Genomic DNA, 19,947 nt, shown 5'->3' with positions numbered 1-19,947 from the left:
AGGTGGGCCACGGCATCCAGAATGCTCAGGAGCAAAGGTCACGGCGGAGCAGAAGGGACAGGAGAGCGGGCCGGGGCCTCGGGGCTTCACTTGCCTGCTGGGCACTGCCGGGGCACAGGCCACCCCCCGGGGGAGTGGCTGGCGGGGGCAAGGGGCATGGCCCCAGCTAAGCTGGACCCCAGGTCACATGGAACTGCAGGCCCAGGGCACCGAGGGGGAGGGGGCTGCCCGATGCCCAGGCTCAGGGCTCACGCGGGGTACCCAGCGGGCGGGGGGTGCCTGAAGCCTGAGTCCTACCCAGGGCTGGGCTCACTCGTGGGCCTCAGCCTGGGTGCACAGACCCCACCCCAACAGGCCCATGACCATGGCGTCATCGCAGGATGTCCCCAGGCCTGACTCGGAGGTACGTCCCTGGGCTGGACACCACGCTGAGACCACACCGCTGTGGCTGGCTGTCCCCATGGGGTGATGACCCCCGGGCGGCCCCATCTCTTCCCAGCTCCGCTCTCATCACCACCGAGGGCCTCTCTGGGGTCTGCTCCCCCCATTAGAAGGCAATGACCCCTGGGGCCACAGGAGCCATGGGACAGGCCCACTGGCTCAGCGGACTGTGGATGCCCCCCCCTTTAAGGAGACCATCGCCCTCTCCTCACGAGAGCGCCCCTGCACGTGGTGAGGCCGCCCACAGCGCCCACCTGCCCGCTGCGCTCCAGGCCCGCGGGGTGCTGACCTCCTCAACCCTCCGCAAGCAGGGGCCCTAACCCGCAGCCTGCCCTCCACAACACCGGGCGATGCCTTCACTGGCACAACTCGGGGGCGGACGCTACTGGTGTCTGGTGGGTGCCGAGGCCAGGGGTGCTGCTGCCCTTGTGGGGCACAGGAGGCCCCCCCCCCCCGCCCCAGGAATGATCCAGATTAAAAAGCCAGGAGCGCTGGGGCAGGCAGGGGCACCTGCACTATAAACCGAAAGCTCTCGCGATCCCCGGTGCAGATAAGACAGCTGAGGCCTCGCATGAAGCCACCATCACGCCAGACACGTCCAGGACCAGGGCACAGAGCCTGCCCGCCCCATATCACCCTGAAAACGGGAGCGCTTTCTCTCCATGCCCGCCTGGCAGCGCCCACCCTCACAACACCAGCCAGCATTCCTGCAGCCAGGCTACCACGGGCAGGGCCAGCCAGCCGTGAGCTCTGCACAGGGCCTTCTGGCCCCCAGGATCATGTTCCCCAGGGCAAGGCTGACACCAGAGGCCGAGCCCCGAGGCGGGGCAGGCATCTGTGATGCCACCCCAACTCCCACTCTGGGACACGCCCAGGGGCCGGGAACACTGCCAGCCCCTCACCCCTCCGAGGACAGCACCTCCCAGACCCTCACTGTGCAAGGCCCTACCCTGCTCCTGCAAAGTGGAAGACGTGTCAGGGATGGTGCAGACACAGAGGGGCCTGGGGAGGGGCCCGCCCCCTGGAGAGGAAGCCCAGGGTCTGCTCCACTGACACCCACCTGTCCAGGCCGGAGCTCAGCCAAGGTGGCCCCTTCTCCCACCCGCTCTCCCAGCTACAGGGCGGTCACTGTCCAGCCTCATCAGCAACACGTCCTGAGCAGAGGCTTCCCCCGAGTCCCCTGGTCGAGGCCTCGGCCCAGGACCAGGGGGCACAGTGCCCTTGTGCCCAGCCCCCAGCCTGGGAGGCCATGCCAAGGCGGTCACCCAGCTCCCCGAGGAAGGGCGGGTCGTGTTACCAGCCGGGCAGGTGCCGCCAGGAACCACCCAGATCCAGAACCACGGGGGAGGCTCAGCTCCCACCAGGCCTGCCAAGCCGAGGATGACCTTCCTGCTGCTGGGGCCACTACGGGCAGGCGAGCAGACGGGCCAGGCCGTCCTTGGGAGCTGCCCAGGCTCGGGGCCGACCACACACGCCTGTCCCCGGAAGCAAGCGTCAGGCTGCAGGACCACCCGGGGCCACCCCTTCAAAGCCCCGCCCCAGATGCTCCTGGCCGGGGCCCCCCAATGCGGCGTGATGGTGGGAGGGGCAGAGCACCAAGCCCACGCGGCCTGGTGGGCCGGGCCCAGGACCTGCAGCCTCGACTCAGGCCCAGACCTGTTGGGAACACCCAGGAGGCAGGGCACCTGCTCCAACCATCAGCAGGCAAAGCAGCCCCGCCTGGCCCCTGCAACACCCAGCAGGCCCCCAGGCTGCTGTGCCCATCGCCAGGGCACAAGCCCCGGGCTGAGCCGGCCCAGAGCAAGAGGCCAGCAGCCACTCAGGGAGCAAGGGACCAACCCGGGAGGGGGTCAACGCAGCCCTGCCACCCTCCCTGATGGGACCTGGGCACGTGTCTGTCCCCTCACGGCCTCCACCCACTTGACAGGCTGTGGGGCCATCAGCTGCCCCCCACCCTGATGGGCGTGAGCCCCTCCAGCTCAGACCCCAAGACAAGCCTGGCCGTGGAGGAGTCAGAGGTCTCGGGCCACCTGGCCGGGCAGAGGGCAGCTGGCCGCCAGCCCAGGGAGCCGCCCCAAGGGCCGCGGCTGCAGGGAGGGCCCCGGCCTCCCTCCTGGATAGGCAGCTAGGCTCCCAGGCTGGGCACTGGGGTCAGTGTCGTTGCAGCTAAGAAAGAAATCAGACTTCTCTGATAAAGAACAAAAGCAAGGAAACAATGAACAGCCTGGAGAAGGACCATACACAGGCCTGAAAGAGTGAAGCCGTTTGGTGAATCTTTAGCTGTTACTATGAACAAACACTCACAGCCAGACTTGGTCTTCACAGCACTAATTGCTCTCAGACCTCACAGGCCCTGGGAGCCTGCTGTCCGGGTCCTAGGCTGCCCTTCCTGCCCCAGGACTAAGGCCTCTGGGGGGCTCCCTCCCCCATCAGCCGGCTCCTTTTGCGTCTGGGCAGGACCACCCCAGACCTGGGCCGAGAGGGACCCGACAGGGCAGTGCTATCATGACCCTGAGGGAGGCTGGGGTCCCCTGCACAGCAGGCCTGCCCATTCCCTGCAGTCCCCGCCCCCAAGTCTCCCCAAGAGCAGGGCCTGGGGCCCAGGCCTGTCCCGGCCCAACCCAGAGGCAGTGTCCGGATGCCAGCAGGCACAGACACCTCACTGCCCTCCCAACCCCACCCCATGCTCAATACCCTCGGGATGCCCAGCCATTGGCAGGGAGAGGGGCCCCAGGACCCTCTTAGGGCCTGCGGGCTGCTGATGTTCATAAAAACAACCCTTTACAATGATTTTTGAAACAACCAGTATTTTCAAAGTGGAAAATTCAGAGAAGCAAAAGTTTAAAAATTGCAACCCAGAACCCACACCCAGAGGCAACCACCAGGAACCCCTCAGCGTCCACTTCCGGACCATCCCCTTCTGCTCGACCGTGCGTTTTGGGCCCTGTGACCCCGGGACCTGATGTCTGCGACTGGTGGGCGCTTGCCACCTGCCGCGGTCACAGCTGGTCCAGGCCACACGCGCCCCCCGGTGCCCTGCCTCACGCAGACACAGCCCTTCAGCCGGGTTCCCTGGCAGCAAACCAAGCCCCACGCCCAACAAGGAGCCCCCGGGGGCCGGTTCCACCATTCCCTTCCCTATGATGGGTTTGCTGAGCACTTTCTGGGGAGCTGGCCCCGGGGGCATGGACCCTGGAGTGGTCAGTGCAGCCAGGAGCCTGGCCAGACATTTCAGGAATGGCCCCCTCCCAAGAAGCATCCTGGAGTCTCAGGAAGCGGGGAGGCCACTGCTTAGCACCTCGAGTCCTCCAAACCAGGGTCAGACCTCGGCCCCGTGGTCTCCGAGCTCCCTGAATGAGCGCCAAGTCACCCCAGGGGGCCACGGGGAGCCCTCCCCAGGTGACCACCTCACCCCACCCCCATCGGAGGAGGCCTGCGGACACCCAGGGTGGCGTGACTTGGCGGTGGCGGGCGGCCCGCCAGAGACCTTGATAAGAGCACAGTGGGGGGGCCTGTCCTGGGGATGAGGCCAGCGAGGCCCGCAGAGCCCCCAGCCCCGCCCGTCCCCCTCATGGCAAGGGCGGCCAGAACATTCCAGTGCTGCCTGGGAAGTGCCCGGGAGAGCGGTGCCCGCACCCCCGCCGAGCTGCCCGCGGGAACTTGGGCCTCGATCCAGGGGACCAGACAGGGGAGGGCAGAGAGCAGCCTCCACCCCCGGGGGTTTCTCACCCACCTCCTGTTTCATCCTCAGCCTGGGGACAGAGCGGGGTGGGGTGGAGGGCCGACCTCTCCAGGGACACAGGGGGGTCACCTGGTGGCCCCCGGGCGTACACAGGTTAGGGACAGGCCAGGAGCAGAGCCATGGGGTGTGGCTCCCCACCATGATCAGGCAAGCTGGGGCCTCCTGGGGTCCGCCCCACTCCCCTCACCCCCCACTCAGCAACCCCAGGGTCTCAAACACACCGGGACCCTCACCTAGGCCCCCACACAGCTGCTGGGCTCGCTCGATTGAAACTGGAACTCTGCCCTCCCATCCCCCCAGGCCCCTCACCCCTGCCAGGCCTCCCCGAGCGGTTTGATTCTTTGTGGGGTCACCCTTCCCTTCCGCACCCCAGGGCACACGAGAGGTGGGCGGGAAGCACCCACAGGACGGCCATGCACAGTGCTGGTGGGGTCTCCAGGGGACGCGGGGGGCGCTGCGAGGGCTGCCACCTCAATCGGGGCCGACACTGCATGAGGCTCCCGTGGCACCTGAGGCAGCACGTTCCAGAAACGGAGCCCCTCGCTGGAGCCCGCGGGGCATCCGGACGAGACAGTCAGAGGGAGGCGGCGAGTCCAGACTCAGTGGCACAGAGGCAGCACGGGCACTGGCCCCATCAGCCAGCAGGCTCATGTCCACATCACCCACCACGGCAGGCAGCCCTGGAGGCAGCGTGCAGATCCACCCACACGTCCACGGACCCAGAATCTAGGCCACGGAGCGCTCCTGTGGCTTCCCAAAGTGACGTCCACAAGGACAGCCCTCCCGAAGACAGGCCTGGGGATCCCAGCAGGACAAGACTGGTCTCCCCCTACCAAGGACTTTCTGTAACTTTTCTAGGTGGTGGGCTTCAGCTAGGTTGTCCCAGGACAGCCGATCCATCCCAACCACCCTGGGGATGGGTCTGGCCAAAGTCACACTGCCTGTAGACCCTCTCAGGACTGCAGGTGACCAGTACACCTGGTGGGTGCTGGGACCTTGTGAAGTCATCCAGCCCCCTGTCCACCCATCCACCTGTCCATCCATCATTCCACCTGTCTGTCCACCCATCCACACATACTTCCATTCATCCATCCACCATTCCACCTGTCCATCCAGCATCCATCGCTACATCTGTCTCCCCACCCATCCACCCCCACATCCATCCATCCATCTGTCCATCCATCCATCCACCTGTCCATCCACCATCCATCCCTACATCTGTCTGTCCACCCATCCACACCCACATCCATCCATCCCTACATCTGTTTGTCCACCCATCCACATCCATGCATCTACCTGTCCATCCATCCATCCACCTGTCCATTATCATCCATCTCTATAACTGTCTGTCTACCCATCCACACCCACATCCATCCATCCATCTGTCCATCCATCCGTCCATCCAACATCCAACTCCATTCTTTGGCATTGCCCTTCTTTGGGATTTGAATGAAAACTGACCTTTTCCAGGCCTGTGGCCATTGCTGAGTTTTCCAAGTTTGTGGGCATATTGAGCGCAGCACTTTCACAGCATGATCTTTTAGGATTTGACCACCTGATGAAAAGAGCCGACTCATTGGCAAAGACCCTGATGCTGGGAAAGATTGAAGGCGGGAGGAGAAAGGGGCCAACAGAGGATGAGATGGTTGGATGGCATCATCGACTCAATGGACATGAGTTTGAGCAGACTCCAGGAGATAGTGGAGGACAGGGAAGCCTGGCACGCTGTGGTCCATGGGGTTGCAAAGAGTCAGACACGACTGAGCGGCTAACAGCAGCATCTGTCAGCTCTTTCCTGTGCTCAGCGTCCCAGCTCTCACGGACACCAGCAGAATTCCTCAGCAGCCTCACCCCACGCTTCCCACGCCAGGCACTTAGAATCGCAAAACAAATACCATCACAACCGTGACACCATCACAACCGCACATGTGCACACACTCAGCTCTGCTCCTCCTGAGCAGACAGCCCTCAGGCCGCAGGTCATCTGAAATAAGACCTTTTCTGGGAATCATTCCACCCCCTCCCTCAGTGAAGCTTAGGGTCATTTAGGTTTTGAGGGACTTCTTTTTCTATTTAAGATTTATTCAGGGATTTGGGAGATCAGGGGTTGCTTTTGTATTTAAAATTATGGGAACTATTAATGAGGTTCCAAAGTCAAGCCTATAAAACCATCAAACCGTTCTTAGAAACATTTAGGTTCTGTCATGTCCCCCCTACCAGTAATCCTTCCACTACTTTTGCTTCTTAATATAAAGCTGCAGGCGGATTCTTAACCAGCTGAGCCACAAGGGAAGCTCAATATAAAGTATATATCAGTGCCCCCTTGTATTAGAGGAGCAGCAGCTTGTTATATTTTTATCCACTGTCTGTGTGGGTTTTTTTTTTCATGTAAAAATATTTCCTAACCGGACTACCCTGGTGGTCCAGTGGTGGAGAATCCACCTGCCAATGCTGGGGAGGTGGGTTTGATCCCTGGTCAGGGAACTAAGATCCCGCATGGTGCACAGTGTGGCTAAAAAATAAAAGTTTCTTTGAAAGAAAAAATCAAAATTAAAAAACAATTTCCTGGCAGCCACTCCGTTAAAACACGTGGAGACCGCACTGTCCTTCTGTCACACCTGCACAATCCTCTGCAGGCCGTGAACACAACCTGCCTCCTACGGGCGGGCGTTCGCGTTCCCCACCTTCTGCTATTACAAAGAATGCTTCAACAATCAGCCTTGGGCTTCTCCAGTGGCTCAGTGGTAAAGAATCTGCCTGCCAACGCAGGAGACATGAGTTCGATTCCTAGGCCGCGAAGATTTCATATGCCGCAGAGCAACTAAGCCCATGCACCACAAGTATTGAGTCTGTGCTCTAGAGCCCCAGAGGCCGCAACTACTGAAGCCCGGGCTCCCTGGGGTCCACGCTCCCCAGCAAGAGACACCGCCGACCACAGCTACAGAGTAGCCCCTACTCCCCACAACTAGAGAAGAGCCTGTGCAGCAGTGAAGACCCAGCGCAGCCAAAAATCCAGGTTCCAAAAAATTTTAAATCCAATCAGCCCTGTGCATGTGTACTTTGGTTTTGGGGTGGCGGGGGGCAGGGGGCAGTATCTTCAAGACAGACAGGTCCCCAGAAGCAGGCCTTCTGGGCCCAGGGTACGGGCAAGCATGCTCGTGCCAGACGCTACCAAATGCCAAATGCCGTGCTCAGAATGGGGTCTACCGTCATGCAGGCCCTCCAGCGGCAGGGGTGCCTCTTCCCCACAGCCTCGGCTGCCACCAGCTGCGGGCGTCGTCCGCATTTCCGCCAGCCCAGGCGGGGGGCACCCCACGAAGCCCCACCTGTGTGTCTCTGACCTTCTCACACTGCCCCGGCGGCTGCTTTGCCCATGAACTCTCTCCACTCACATCTCTTGCTCATCTTCCTTGGGGCCACCGGGCTTCTCCTTCTCTGTTTTAGAAAGGCTCTCTGTCTTAGAGACACTAACCCTGTGGATGTACTGCAATCCTTGGTCCTCCACCAGTCTCTTTCCATCTCACGAGCTGGTGGTGCGCAACAGCGGCATTTCCCTCCCACACAAACGTTTCCTTAATGCGCCGGCTTTGAGCCACAGAGAGGCCTCCCCACCCTCACCCTTGGGCTGCGGAGGGTCCCCTGAGTCTCCTCCGGGTACTCGAGAGGTCCTCCGACCACTTGGGCGCCATCCCAGGGTGCAGCGAGAGAAGCCAGTCCACCCTCACCTGCTCCTCTCGGTGAGTCACCTACTAAAGACCCCACTGGTTGGAGATGCTGCCTACAGCTTTGGCTAAATTTTCATATGCAATTGGGTCCACACGTGGATTATTTTTTACTCTGTTTTATTGCTTGTCCGCATGCCAGTACCACACTGTTTTTACTACCCGAGCTTTGTTTTATAACATTGTGAGCCTCCCAGCCAAGAACGTGGATGTGACTTCTGAGAGAGACCAGCTGGGGATGTCTTGGAGCAGAAATCCAGGCCACGTGGCCCATCGAGATGACATATCTCAAGCACGTGGTCGCAGGGCTACTCAGGTACCACGTGGAGCTCCCCTGAGTGCCCTGAGAACCCTCAACTTCTCCCCGTGAGGGGTGGGGCACCTCTGGGTCAGGGGCCTGTCCCTCAGGTCAGGGCTCCTCCTGCAGGCCCCTCCCAGCAGGGTCGGCCAGGCAGTTGAGGAGGAGCCCCTGGTCCAGAGCAGGGGGCGGCGTGTGGTGAAGTGGGGGTCCTGGCATGGCTGGGCATCTCCATATGGAGAAGTGTTCCAAGGCGGGAGGGACTCAGGGGCAGGGCAGGGACTCTGGTTCCGTTTTCTGACTTCCTCTAGATCTTTGCACAGTGCTCAGCAGCAAATTCGGCAAGAGGATACGGAAGGACCGTCCCACGGCATGCTTTCCAGAAGGAGAAGAGAAGGGTGCCCACCCCCAAGAGACACAGAGGGGAGGCCCACAGCCGCTGGTAAACACCCGGCGGGCAGGGGGGGCCCGGAGCATGCCCGGGACAAGAGGCAGGCGTGAGGCCAGCGCTACGGGAGATCAGAAAGGGGTGGCCATCAGGCACTTCCTGGACACGGCCGGGGGGGCCTCTGCAGAGCAGGGGTAAGAGCCAGCAGGGGTGGGTGCCCACGCGTGTACACACCAGGCGTGACACGGGGAGCCTCAGTGTCGGAAGAGATCCAGGCAGAAGTAGGGCAGCTTTCTGGGGCAGCCAAGCCAAGCAGCCAGGCCTCAGTGTCCCCATCATGAGTCACGGAGCAGGAAAGGTGTGCAGAGACCACGCCTGAGGCCCAGAGGCCCAGAGTGGGCACGCGGGCCTGGGGTCGGGGTCGGCCGCCGCAGCCCCCGCGAGGTGGGCACAGCGTGTGCAGGTCAGGGGGCTGCTGGGAGAGCCCCCTCTGACGGGCGGAGCCAACATCCCCACGGAGCGCCTGGGACCACGGCTGAGTCTCCCCGTGCCCGGAGCCCACCACAGACGCCGACACGCTGCCCCCCTGGGCCAGGCGTCCCTCCCCGGGCGGGGATCACGCGCCCACAGCGGCTCCGGCCCCTCCTCGGGACACACTCTGTTTGCAGGCTTCTCACCCGGGCAGCGAGGATCCGCTCCCACCCAGCAAGGGCAGCTGTGAGGATGGAGGCGTTCCAGGAGAAAGGGCTCCGGAAAGAACCCGCCACGAACACGCGGGGGCCTGCAGGACTCTCCCGCAGCCCCAGAGGGTCCCGGGGTGCCTGCCCGTCACTCTCTGAGCTCACCCGCCTCCCCAGCTCAGGAATGTCACTGGATAAAAATACCCACAGCCAGTGTCACCGGGCCCGCCCGCCTGTGGGGCTCAGGGCTGCCGGGCAGCGGGCTGACCGCCACGGCCGGGCCGCAGGGCTCCTGGGCTTCCCGGGCTGGACACCACGTGACCCTGCCCCCAGCACCTACCCTTGCTGGGTATGGGCTGTGGATCGAGACGGCTTCCCCAGCGGCCCTGCGCACCCACTCGGACCCTTGAATGCCCAGGGGCACAGAACGGCACACACTAATGCCCCACCAGCACCGGAATGGCTGAGCCACTGGGGGCCCTGGGCACCACGGAACAGGGCGGCCGTGCGAGGCGGCATGGCTGTGCCTGGGGAAACATGGGGAGGCTTCCTGGAGGGAGAGGCCTCCGAGCTGGGCCTCAGCCTGTGGTTCTGGGCAGCAGGGCTTCAGGGCCGAGACCGAAAACAGCCCATCATAGGCCTCCGAAGGCCAGGCCCCCACCCCCAGGGCGGCAGCCCCCGGAGTGGAGAGCCAGGGCCCAGTCACGCTGGCACATCCGGGGAGGCCCAGCCTGTGCTTTGGAGCCAGCTTCCTTTTCTCTCTTCCCCCAACAAACGGTGGCACCCACCTCTCACAGGCCCACGCCACCCCAGGGTCAGCATTAAGAGCCCCGCCCAGGGCCTCCCCAGGCCTGCCCAGATCCTGGGTAGGACGACCTGCGGGCTTTGGAGCCGGGCAGCCTTGGGCACACCAGCTGTGGGGCCACGGGCCTGTCTCTTCCCCTCTGAGGGCCTAGGATTTGCACAGGGCACAGGCCCATCCCTCTCCACCCTCCTCCAGCCGGGGAGAGCCAGGCTGGCCCTCTGCATCAGCACCCTCACCCCAGCCAGCGCCCACGGGGCTCAGAGAAGGGGCCCAGGGCACCTGGACCAGGCAGCAGGAGGCAAACCATGGCGGGGCCAACTGTCATCACACGACCAGAAGGAAAATGGCCCCTGGGGCTCAGGTCACCTGGAGTCACAGCGATCATTCCACCTGCAGCAGAGCTGGGCCCCACCCCTTGCCAACTGCACCCCTACCTTCCATGAGATCTGGGGTGGTCACAGCACCCAGGGGACCATGGAAGGGAGACCCCTGGCCCTCTCTGCCCTCGGGACAGAGTGCAGCCCCCTGACCTGCCTGGGGACCCCAGGCTACCTCCACGCTCTGCCCTTTGCTCCAAGGCACCTCCCCGGGGAGAAAGCTGGCCCTGCCAGGCCCCCCATCCAGGCCCAGAGCCTCGACGCCTGAGATGAAAGGTCGGGTGACAGAGCTGGTCCTCGCTCTCCCAGAAGTGGAGCCAAGGCACCCACACACACGCACGCCCGCAGCATCTCCCAGCATGACCACACCCCTCGTCACCCCGGCTCCCCTGGGCCGAGCACCTTCTCCCCGCACGCTGGCATCTGTGGACACCGTCTCCACGTGACAGAGGCCACGTGTGACACCGTGCCGGCCGGCCGTCTCATCAGGGGCGGGGGCGGGAGCCACGAGAGAGGCCACACAACCTGAAAGTCAACTCAGGACGTGGTTTGAGAGGAGCTTCCCTGGGTCCCTGGACCAGACCAGGAGGTGGGGGTGCTCAGCCCGGGGTCCCCCATCAGGAGCACCTCCCCACTCAGTGCCCGGCACCTGGTGCTGGTGAGAAACCAGGGCTCCTGACTACGGACACCCCTGGCTTCTAGCAGCATCCCCAGGGCCTGCTGGTCCGCCGAGCCCCCTTCACACTGAAGAGTCAGCCTGAGAACAGGCTTCTGCAGGAGGAGGACTGCAAGCTGCCGTACCTCCAGAAGCCAGGGTGTGGGAGTCGGCCACCCCAGGTGGAACCCGGACCCCGGGCGGGGCGGGGGGTGCAGTGCCCCAGGCCCGCCTTGGCGGCTCAAGCGTATGTCTCCTCCGGGTCAAACCCCACCCCAGCTCCAGGACGCCTGCGCAGGCAGCTCCCCGGGCACAGGCGCTGAGTGCTAACGGGCCCCTCCTGCCCCTCCAGCCCCGGGCACCCCCACGGGCGCAGGCGGGGGCCACGGGCACCAACCCCCGGGCAGCCGACGGTTCAGCGCCAGGCACGGGCAGACATTCCCTCCCACTGAGCAGTCCTGCCCAAAGGTGCCAGCACACACCAAGCCCACCGCAGAGGAGGGGGTGGGGGCTCGGGGGGCCAGGAACCTAGCAGGGTGGCCCAGCCGTGGGGCAGCACGGGGCATGAAGCCTGGGCCCGCCGGCGGCCAAGCTCCCGGCCAGCCCGTGTCCTGCGCCAGGCCGCCCCCGGGCCCCAGACCCTCGGCGTGCGCTGGGTGTACCTTCCAGCTCAGGGGCTCCCACCTCTTGGACCGTCCCCCCTCCCTACCATGTCTCTGGGTGCTCAAGCTTTCCTAGGAGCCCTCCTCCTCTGCTGGTAGCCCTGGTGTAAGGGACACAGGGGGCTCCTCAACCAACACCAGGCCAGGACGAGGCGCTGGACATGCAGAGGGCAGTGGGTCCAGAAACACTTGGGTCTGGGGTGGCGGTGCAGGGTCTCCGGACAGCGAGGGGGAGACCAGGGAACCAGGTCCCAGAGAACATGACGTGGGGAGAAGCAGAAGGAACCCCCAGCTTCACAGGGTGTTGGGGGCCGAGGAACAGTTAGCGGAAAGCAGTCAGTGTGAGTCCCTCTGCGCCACCCCATGGGCTCTAGCCCACCAGGCCCCTCCGTCCATGGGATCCCCCAGGCAAGAACACTGGAGTGGGTTTCCTTTCCCTTCTCCAGGGGATCTCCCTGACCCAGGGATCGAACCCAGGTCTCCTGCACTGCGGGCAGTCTCTTTACCCTCTGAGCCACCAGGGCAGCCTCTGGGCGTCCTAAAGGGCCCGGTGAGGAGACCAGGGAGCCCGACCACCTCTGCTGGCTCCCCTTCCAGGCCTGCGAGACCCTGACTCGAGCCTGGGGTGAGAGGGGCACCTGCGGGGGGCTGGTGGGGGGGATACAGCTCAGGAACTGGCCTCCCCTTTCAGAAGGGCGGGCGGGCTCTGCCCGGCAAACAGCCAGGCCAGCTGCCAGCGCCATCAATGATTAACGCCCGCTGTGAAGGTGCCGCCCGAACCGCCGGGAAGTGGTTGGGAACCCGGGAAGGGCAGGGATGGGACGGGATGCACTCCCGAGGCCCCCCACCAAGCCCCCCCAAGCCTCCCCCCAGTGTCCAAGCTTCTCCCACCAGCAGGGACGCAGGTGGAGGGGACTCGGGGAAACTGAGGCAGGGGGTTTCTCCCCGGCTGGCGGTGGGTGCAGCCGGGAGGAGGCAGGTGTCTGCTTGTGTCACCCTGCAGCTCCCAAGAGGTGGGGTTGGGGGGAAGGGGTGTCAGGGAGGGAGAAGGCGAAGGAGACAGGAGCGGTCCCAGGGGCTCCTTGCTTGGCAGAAGGGACAAGGAACCTGTGGGCACCTTCCACCCCGCCTTCCACGGTTCAGGGCCGGGGCCCAGGCCAGTTGGGAGGCTGGCTATGGGACCCCTGGGCCCGCCTCCAGTGCAGGCGTCCCCCCCAACCAGACAGCTCCCCCAAGGCCCATGAGCAGAGAGGCCACGGCACCCGCCATGCCCTGAGCTAGAGTAGGCGCCACCCCACAGTGAAGAGCCTCAGACCAGGACTGGGGGCAGCAGGCAGGAAGGCCAGGCGGGCAGGGGCAGTGCCCGGGCGGCAGCCTCCTGCCTCTGACCCCAGCAGATGGGGCAGGCCAGGCGCGCACAGGAAGGGCTGCTCTCCTCGTGGCCGGAGCAGGGGTTCCCCGACCAGGAGAGGGACAGGATATCCTGGCCTCCTTCCCCAGCTGTGCCTGCGACAGTGTGCCCAGCCCCGCGGGGCAGCGGACAGCAGCTCTCACACCCACGCAGGCCCCGGCCCTTCAAGGCCAGGCTCATCCTTCCTGGGCCGGAAACCCAGCTCGGCCTGGGTCGTAACAACCATCCTGCCCTTTCACAGTTGGCCTCACCAAGGAGAGAGCTCGCTCTCTGCTCCTGTCTCGGACCCTGCCAGAGCCGCAGCGGGTACCGTCCACCCCTCTTCTCGGAGCTGCGACCAGCCTCTGGCCACTCAGCCCAGGCTGCCCCTGCCATCCCAGCTTGAAGCCAGGTGCCCTCAAGAGACTGGCCAATTCAGAGAGTGTCCCGTGGCTTTTGCCAATCTCCTAGAGACGAGAGGACACCTTCCCGGGCCCCAGAGAAGTCACGTCGCCTGCCCGGCCAGGGTCGACCTGCAGCCCCACCCTGAGTGGGGGGCTGCACACCCTGCTTGGGGGGCTGCACTTGCCTCTTCCGGACAGGGATGCAGGTGGGAAAAGACTGGCCCAAGGTCACCAGGCCACTCGCAGGGCCTCACCTCCCCAGTTCCTCTTCCCCACAGGGGGAAGCCGCTGGGCCACTGTCCACAGAGGCCACCACGGTCCCCAGAAGCCACCCCGGCCCTACAGCTCCTAGGGAGGCTGGGCAAGGCAGACCGTGCTGAGCAAACTTCCGAGAGCTAAACAATCGGAATCAGGAAGAAAACACAAGTGTAAGCAGTGACTTCCTCTGGGGTGCGGCGGGCCCTCTTCCTCCAGCAGGCACCGCGGCTGCCAGGGAGCCAGGGCGAGGCGAGCGCCCCGGGCCTGCGACCCCGGGATGCGAACCGGTGGCCTGTCTGCAGGCCCCTCACTCAGCAGCCCTCGGGGGGTGTGGAGGCACTGCTGACTCCCGAAGCGGTGCTCTGCCTGGTCCTCCCATCTGTGCCCGGTGCTGGCACGCAGGGTCCCAGGCCAGAGTGCCGGCTGGGCAGGGTCTGCGTCGGGACTGGCTGTGGGGTCCCCGACGGTGAGCACCTCGGGGAGCCTGGGGCCCAGCTGGTGACGGCTGTGCATGGCAGCTCCCACGAGCCTGCTGTTGGCGGGGTGCTCACATAGCCAGCACCAGACGGGCCGGGTCCCCCGGGGTCGGTGCACACGCACATCCCCCAAACCCCGAGACAAGCCTCTGCTGCTGCAGCTAAGGGCAAGGCCGCCCTCTCCGCAGACAGCCACGGCCACCGCGAGGCCCCCTCAGCCCCCTCGGGAGGCGGGAAAGTGGGGTCGGGAGGACCATGGCCACTCTGCGCCTCTGAGGACACTGTCTCCAGGCCTGGCCCTGCTGCTCTGGAAGGGCCACCCCACCCGCACCCCTAGTACCACCAAGCTCAGAGGGGAGAAAGTGAGGGACACAGGCTGTGCCCCCCACCTCGCCATGCCCGCCAAGACTCTGCTCCCCGGCCACCCCTCTGCTCCCCGGGGCCAGTGACAGCCCTGGACACCCTGCAGCCAGCGGTCTCCCAGGCCAGCCAAGGTGGGAGGGCCGAGCACCTGCCTCGACCGACGGGAGGTCAAGGGAGGCCCCTCTGGGCACCCCCAGAGCAGCCCGTGGATGCCAAGCCTAGGCTCACAGGCCGGAACCACATGGAGAGGCCACTGACCAGGCGGCTGGGCCAGGCGGGAGCAGGACCAGGTGCCGCCAATAGGGCCCGGCTCTGGCCTGGCGCACGGCTTCCTCCAATCCACCAGCGACCAGCAGAGTCAGGGTCCCCCTCTCTCCTCTCGCCCCAGCCTTGACCCCTCCAGGCCCTCTGCCTCAACCCAGGTTTCTAGGAGCCGGGTCAGGTTCACGTGGGGCCGTGGGCACCCCCTCGGCCATGCTGACGCCTCAGCCACAGCATAAAGCCAGCCACCGTCTGCGAAAGCCCTGCTCTGCTGGCCCGGGAGACCCCCTCCCCTGTTGGGGGGCACCGGGACCCTGTCTTCTCTTGTTTGTCAGCCCCCCAGAGTTCTCTCCCCTGCTTACGTGCTCTCAGAACAATTAACACCTGGGCCAGCCCTGCGGGGCCCAGCAGACCAGCCCTGGGCACGGGCACTGCTCCCAGCTGGTTCCCGCACCCACACATGCCCGGGCAGCGCCAGCGGGGAGCTCCCCACCCGTGCGGGCTCAGACCCACAAGGCCCTGAACTTCACCTGACAGGCTCCCCGCTGCTTCTGTCTTCCCATTAACCCTTCCCTTCCCTCCCGGCGGGTCGACGCCGCAGCTCTGGCAAAGTCCCTCTGGCAGCAGGTGGCACCGGGACTTCGCTGCCCGCGCTACCTCCCCAGTCCCGCGGAAAGCCCTTCCCGGGTGCCGGCCAGCGGCGATACTCACACGGCGAAGTGGTAGACGAAGCACTTCCAGCCGGTGGGGCGCTCGAGGAAGTTGTAGACGCGGCCCTGGATGTGAGTGCGGGCGAGCAGCGGGCGGCGCGCGCTGTAGATGGAGACGCGCGGGTCCAGGCTCACGGGCGGCCGCGGGCCAAGGTCGGCGGCGGCGGGGGGCGAAGCGGGAGCGGCGGGGGACGCGGGGCCCGGGGCGCCAGGAGGGGCGATGGGCGCGTAGAGCGCGCTGCCTGCCGGATTGCCCTCGGCCAGCTCCAGCGAGAAGGGGCACTTCTTCGCCAGGCCCGCGCTGCCCCGCCGGGCTCCCGGCAGGCGGCCGCCGCCCCAGCGCTTCCTCTCGGCCCTGGGAGGTGAGGTGGCCGCGGCCATGGCCAGGCAGGGGCCGTGGTGGGCGGCAGGAGCTGCAGCGAAGGCGGGCGCCCGGGCGCAGTGCGGGGGACCGCTGCTGCCAGCCCCGCCGGGGCCGCTGTCCCCCGGCCCGGGCGTGGGGGGCGGGGCCGGCTGCCCGGGGCCGGTCCGGGGGTTGGCGAGCCCCGCCCCAGGCCGGACGCCCCGCCCCTCACCAACCTTCGCGCACCGGGCACCCCAGCCCTCCGCCCGGCTCCGCCCGTCTGCGCCCACCTGCTCGGCCCGCCCTCTCCACCTGCTCGGTCCACCGGATCCCGCGCTCCTCGCTTCTCCCCCCCGCCTGCGCCCACGTGCTCGCTCACGCCAAGCCCACCTGCGCGGCCTGCGCGAAGCCCCCACATAAGCCAGCAAGGGAGGCTCGGAGGGTCCGCAGGGTGCAGGGACCACGAACTGCTTGGGCAGGACGGGGTGGGGCGCGGACACCCTCTTCTCCAGCTCTGAGTCCCTCCACAGAGGGTAGCGGGGAGGAGGAGCGCGCCGGGGGATGGGGCAAGGCCCCGTGAACTATCCGAGTCCCCCTGGGTGCCCCAGCGCGCGCTGCAGGCAGAGAACGCGGTCTGGTTGGTGCCCACAGGGCCAGTGAACTCTGGAGGCCAGGGGGGAGCGTCCGGGCCCTCGTGGGTCGGCATCCGGCCCGCTGGGGGATGTGTGCTCTGGAGGACGCGGGAGTTCCTGCAGGCGCCACTGCCCCGGGCTTCCTGGGCAGGTCAGGGGAGAGGCCTTGGCGAAGGACTTTCTGGTCCTCCTCGCCCTCTGGGCAGGGCTGCTGTGGTGCCCTGTCTCCCCTGAGCGGCAGTGATGTCCAGGTGGATCAGAAGGCCTGCACGAGTCCCCCTACCCAGCACTGGCATTTGAATCTCTGCATGCTGACTGGCCTCAGGGTGGAGAAAGGATGTCAAGCAGAAAAAACTGGCCTCTCTTAGGACATTGCCCCAGGACGAGGAATAACTGCCCACCGCATCAGGGACTCATAACCTGGGAGACACTTCCCAGGTCTTGACTGAGCACCCTGGGCTGCTTTATTTCATGTACTCTCCCATCAGAAAGTCAGTTCTATGGAAGACTGTTACTACTGTGAAGATTTGAGCAGAATAAAAAGAGGGAGAAGTAGAGGAAAGAGAGTGATGGAGTTTTCAGGTGAGAATATTTGATAAACTTCCCAGGTGGCTCAGTGGTAAAGAACCTACCTGCAATGCAGGAGACCCGGGAGATGTGGTTCGACCCCTGGGTCAGAAAGACCCCCTGGAGAAGGGAATGGCAACTCCAGCATTCTTGCCTGGGAAATCCCATGGACAGAGGAGCCTGGTGGGCTACAGTCCATGGGGTCGCAAAAGATTTGGTGACACGACTTATCAGCTGAGAGCTGAGATTCTGCAAATGCAGCTCAAAAAGTGGGATAAAAGAGAGACGGCTTCCCTGATGGCTCAGTGGCAAGGAATCTGCCAGCCAGTGACGGAGGCGCGGATCCAACCCCTAATGGGAAGATCCCACGTGCTGTGGGGCAACTAGGCCCGTGAGCCGCAACTACCGAGCCGGGGCTCTCGAGCCGGAGCCACAGCTGCTGAAGGCCTGCGCCCTGGAGGCCCCGCTCCACAGCAGGAGAAGCCCCCCCAGTCAGAAGCCCGCACGCCGCAGCTGGAGAGCAGCCCCTGCTCGCCGCAACCAAGCAAACCCGTGCAGCAAGGAAGACCCCGCTCAGCCAAAACTAAATAAGTTAACTAAATTATCCAAAAAATTTAAAAAAGAGAGGATTTGGATCAACATTTAAGTTTAGAGAATATCAATACCTTTCAGGAAAACTATTCTTGTTTGCTTCCTTTTTTTCTTATATCTTTCCCAATTACACAGGAACCAATTAGACTATCATTCAAATGTGAACAGAAAGACAGTATCCAAAATATTAACACTGATTCAGCTATGATGTAGTTATTAGTGTTACCTAACTAGGTGTTTTGAACATATGTGTAAAAATTAGTGCTTTTCTGTTGGTGGGAATGTAAACTGATACAGCCGCTATGAAGAACACTATGGAGATTCCTTAAAAAACTAGGAATAAAACTACCATATGACCCAGCAGTCCCACTACTGGGCATACACCCTGAGAAAACCGTAATTCTAAAAGACGCTTGTACCCCAGTGTTCACTGCAGCACGATATGGAAGCCAAAGGTGGAGAGGCTCCACGCAGTCGGCAAAAACAAGGCCGGGAGCTGACTGTGGCTCAGATCATGAGCTCCTTATTGCCAAACTCAGACTTAAATTGAAGAAAGTGGGGAAAAACCACTAGACTATTTAGGTATCACCTAAATCAAATCCCTTATGGCTATACAGTGGAAGTGAGAAATAGATTTAAGGGACTAAATCTGATAGAGTGCCTGATCAACTATGGACGGAGGTTCGTGACATTGTACAGGAGACAGGGATCAGGACCATCCCCAAGAAGAAGAAATGCAAAAGGCAAAATGGTTGTCTGAGGAGGCCTTACAAATAGCTGTGAAAAGAAGAGAAGTGAAAAGCAAAGGAGAAAAGGAAAGATATTCCCACTTGAATGCAGGGTTCCAAAGAATAGCAAGGAGAGATTTAAAAAAAAAAAAAAAAAAGCCCTTCTCAGTGATCAGTGCAAAGAAATAGAGGAAAGCAACAGAATGGGAAAGACTAGAGAGCTCTTCAAGAAAATTAGAGATACCAAGGGAACATTTCATGCAAAGATGGGCTCAATAAAGGACAGAAATGGTATGGACCTAACAGAAGCAGAAGATATTAAGAAGAGGTGGCAAGAATACACAGAACTGTGTATAAAAGATCTTCCTGACCCAGATAATCATGATGGTGTGATCACTCACACTAACCTAGCGCCAGACATCCTGGAATGTGAAGTCAAGGAGGCCTTAGGAAGCATCACTACGAACAAAGCTAATGGAGGTGATGGAATTCCAGTTGAGTTATTTCAAATCCTGAAAGATGATGCTGTGAAACTGCTGCACTCAATATGCCAGCAAATCTGGAAAATTCAGCAGTGGCCACAGGACTGGAAAAGGTCAGTTTTCATTCCAGTGCCAAAGAATGCTCAAACTACCACACAATTGCACTCATCTCACACTCTAGTAAAGTAATATTCAAAATTCTCCAAGCCAGGCTTCAGCAATATGTGAACCGTGAACTTCCAGATGTTCAAGCTGGTTTTAGAAAAGGCAGAGGAATCAGAGATCAAATTGACAACATCCGCTGGATCATCAAAAAATCAAGAGAGTTCCAGAAAAACGTCTACTTCTGTTTTATTGACTATGCCAAAGCCTTTGACTGTGTGGATCACAATAAACTGTGGAAAATTCTTCAAGAGATGGGAATACCAGACCACCTGACCTGCCTCTTGAGAAACCTGTATGCAGGTCAGGAAGCAACAGTTAGAACTGGACATGGAACAACAGACTGGTTCCAAATAGGACAGGGAGTACATCAAGGCTGTATATTGTCACCCTGCTTATTTAACTTATATGCAGAGTACATCATGTGAAATGCCAGGCAGGAGGAAGCACAAGCTGGAATCAAGACTGCTGGGAGAAATATCAGTAACCACAGATATGCAGATGACACCACCCTTATGATAGAAAGTGAAGAAGAACTAAAGAGCCTCTTGATGAAAGTAAAATAGGAGAGAGAAAAAGTTGGCTTAAAACTCAACATTCAGAAAACTAAGATCATGGCATCTGGTCCCATCACTTCATGGCAAATAGATGGGGAAACAGTGGAAACAGTGGCTGACTTTATTTTTTTTGGGCTCCCAAATGCAGATGGTGACTGCAGCCATGAAATTAAAAGATGCTTGCTCCTTGGAAGAAAAGCTATGACCAACCTAGACAGCATATTAAGAAGCAGAGACATTACTTTGCCAATAA

At 62.2% G+C, this 19,947-nt stretch overlaps 1 protein-coding gene across 4 annotated transcripts in view; it reads right to left on the bottom strand.

The window, feature by feature from the left end:
* Positions 1 to 16,155, bottom strand: part of KCNQ1 (potassium voltage-gated channel subfamily Q member 1) — a 365,808-nt gene extending 349,653 nt beyond the window's left edge. For 3 of the 4 annotated variants that reach the window (XM_043923794.1, XM_043923785.1, XM_043923807.1), the window contains exon 1: positions 15,634 to 16,155. In XM_043923794.1, coding sequence (XP_043779729.1) covers positions 15,634 to 16,013 — 380 coding nt within the window. In that variant the 5' untranslated portion in view covers positions 16,014 to 16,155. The remainder of the gene's footprint in view (positions 1 to 15,633) is intronic. The other variant, XM_043923798.1, reaches the window with a different exon arrangement.
* Between the last annotated feature and the right edge of the window lie 3,792 nt (positions 16,156 to 19,947).

Source organism: Cervus elaphus, chromosome 2, assembly GCF_910594005.1.
Source record: "Cervus elaphus chromosome 2, mCerEla1.1, whole genome shotgun sequence".
Lineage (NCBI taxonomy): Eukaryota > Metazoa > Chordata > Mammalia > Artiodactyla > Cervidae > Cervus > Cervus elaphus.
This window is presented reverse-complemented; position numbering and strand designations above follow the sequence as displayed.